General features: G+C 36.7%; 1 protein-coding gene across 1 annotated transcript; it reads left to right on the top strand.

Annotated features, from left to right (window-relative positions):
- The first annotated feature begins 1,820 nt into the window (after positions 1 to 1,820).
- Positions 1,821 to 2,775, top strand: LOC144851008 (homeobox protein Hox-D9-like). The gene is made up of 3 exons (XM_078708532.1): positions 1,821 to 1,842; positions 1,981 to 2,138; positions 2,433 to 2,775. The coding sequence occupies exons 1-3, from the start codon at positions 1,821 to 1,823 to the stop codon at positions 2,553 to 2,555; spliced, it is 303 nt and encodes a 100-aa protein (XP_078564658.1). The 3' UTR covers positions 2,556 to 2,775.
- Positions 2,776 to 3,033: the final 258 nt, after the last annotated feature.

Below are 3,033 nucleotides of genomic sequence, written 5' to 3'. Positions count from 1 at the left end.
TGAAAGTAGCAAGGTATTACACCTGAGAAGTGGAAAGATTATTGCGCATGCTTTTCATCTTATCTACTTCTTGTGACGCAAACAAATTGCGCAAACAATCAGAATACAGGGATGTTCGAATCGCGTGAATATTGCCTCGTGGAAACCAGGCTTAATGAACAATAATACCCATGTGTAAATATACTCATGTTTATAAAGAAACGCGTAACCTCTTATGTGCACTTTAACAAAAACGCGTAAACCACGTATGTGCAACTGACGTACATGAACTCACGTAAACTGGTCATGCCCTTGGTTTGCCACATGGTGAGTTTTCATGCATCAGTACTTTCGCAAGCTGCACTCGACACATAACACGTCTGTACAATACAATACAGAATGAATGGCATCCGTGTAGCGATTACCGAATATTACTTTACCCGCCTACTATCGAATTACTGTAGCCCACTTATGCTTTCAAGTGTACTTGAGTTTTAAATTAATAGACCAGCACGCCGGACAATGTATAAACCGTCAAACCACGATGACGTCATGCACACTTGCAGCCTGGCACGCGACACCTTTCAGTTGGCCTACCATCACGTGAGTATCAGTCGTGGATTCCGTATTTTCGCGTGGAGATCATGTATAAAAAAAATAAAAATACTCATTAATTTGTCAATTTTCTTTTCTTTTTCATTCAGTAATGTTAATGTTGATTAAAAAATAATCTTATACATAAGTTTAGGTGGTCTCTAGTAATTAAAACACTGAAAATCTAATGAAAATGTCAATTTCCTACCGGTCACTAACTGTACTAAAAGACAAACTTTTTGAAATTGTTACACCCACCATACACCTATTCTTGGGACACTCCCATCAAGCGGGAATGGTTCCAATGTACGGGTCCTTTTAATTGGGGCTGTTTTACTTGAGGTCATCCACATACACAAACGCATCCACGCGTTTACACATTGATATGTAAACGTATGGGCGCGTTGTGTAAACGTCACTTTTCGATTAGCCAGATAGCCTTCGGCAGCAGATCAGCAACTTTGTGCAAATCAGCAACTTAAATAGTTTGCCATAGCGCCCTTTATTCGGTGGACCATGACAGGATAGCACGGACTGCCACCTAACAATAGCAATGATCATGATGGCTAATACAATACCATTTAGTGGTTTTTTTTGTATTGTTAATTGTCGTTTAAAAGGTATTTGTGTCACAAATTATCGCCTGTTTTTGTTAAACTCAACAGCATTTGTTATAACAATTTTCCCGAGTATGGTTATTTTTCGGCGATTAATTGATTAATCTATCTATTCATTAATATTAGAGGTTATATTCTCATTTATCATTGTCTGTGTGAGGAAATGAGCAGAGGCAGGCTCCATGCGTAAGGTCGAGCGTGGCGCGTTTAAACCGCGACGCATTCGGGTCAAGGTCGACGTATATCGGGCGTTCCTTGACGCTTTCCTCCATAAGAAGCCTGGTATAACCATCCACTATATTATTGTTTGACCTAATAACATAGAATATTTTCAAATCGTAATAGTTTTTCATGATGAAAATAAACCAACTATGTAAGTCAATCAATTAAAGTACCGGCTGCCGTTTCTGTTACTGCTTTACGCCAGTGACGTATCCTACTGAATGCATATTATGTAAAGTTGTAAAATGTAAAATTTGATGTTGACCTAAATGGAAACCATCCTGTACTGTAAACCATACAAAACGAAATGCCTTTATTGATGTTGATGGATATATAAACGAAGAAACGGAAATAAATATATCGTTATATAACTTTTTAACTACATAACGTATGAATAAACATGAAATTATGGAAGAAAACCCATTTTCTAGTAAGATGAACTGTTGTATTCCAAAAAGAAAAAAAATAAATAAATAAAAAAAATTTAATAAACCAGACCTCTGCGGGGGCTAAGTATTGTATAAAAAATACCAAATAATTCAAACATCACTGTTGCTTATTCTTTAAGGTGCGGACACGACAGAATTGGTGAGTCGAAGGCCAAAGAGACGTCCATATTCCAAGCTACAATTGCTGCATCTTGAGCGAGACTTTCAACGTTGCATGTACCCTAGCAAAGAAAGACGGGCCTGGCTTTCACAATTCTTAAACCTTACAGAAAGACAGGTAATATTTCTTATTTTGACTTGATTATTAACTTAGCATAAAAAGCATTGATAATAGGCCTACTACAACGCGTATTTCTTAAAAATGTTTTCTTGAAATGATTTGAACCCGCACGCTTGATTATTATGACTCTTATGACGTCATAGTCTTGACGTCAAGAATAACAATTATAGGCTATAACCATGGAGAAATAATTCTCCATGCTATAACGTAATAATGTCTATTTCGCTAATAATTACCATCAGAAGTTTTTTTTAATGTGTCAGATATATAATGTTATTTTTTTTTTCGTAGGTGAAAATCTGGTTTCAAAACCGACGTACCAAGATGAAACGAACTATGGAACGCGAAGAGCGTGATAACGAACAAATGCGACGTGATATGGCAAACCTCGCACTCAAGTTTTACGTGGCCTGAGAGATACATTCATAAACATTCCATGAAAGTCAGTAATGTTACAGACTAAAACCTAAGAGTCTTCCAGCGAGGAAATTTAGTTTTATATGTTTATAAGATCAGACGTATGTTTATATTTTTATGTCAGTCTGTTCCGCAAATGTGCTATGTATATAATACAATTTATAATGTGCTTTTGGCTGTAAATGAAATTCACAGCGAAAGAAGCACGACTTGAATAGCTAGAAATAGAACATCACCGAGTGATGTTAGAGTGAACAAATTAAATCGTATACTAATAGAACACCTATTAAGGGAAAAACTTTGGGACCCAAAAAAGTGTCATATTAATAGGGATGTCCCTTAAATAGGGATTGGCCGAGTGTTGTATTTTCCCTGGAAAGTATCGTCTCCTTAATAGGTATCAATGCGAATTAACGCCCTATCAGTGTCTTCCATGCCACACGGTGGGGTTTTATATGTCCATACTGTATAAAGT

Source organism: Antedon bifida, chromosome 8, assembly GCF_963402885.1.
Source record: "Antedon bifida chromosome 8, ecAntBifi1.1, whole genome shotgun sequence".
Classification (NCBI taxonomy): domain Eukaryota; kingdom Metazoa; phylum Echinodermata; class Crinoidea; order Comatulida; family Antedonidae; genus Antedon; species Antedon bifida.
The sequence above is the reverse complement of the archived record's forward strand: the minus strand, read 5'-3'. Positions and strand labels throughout refer to the sequence as shown.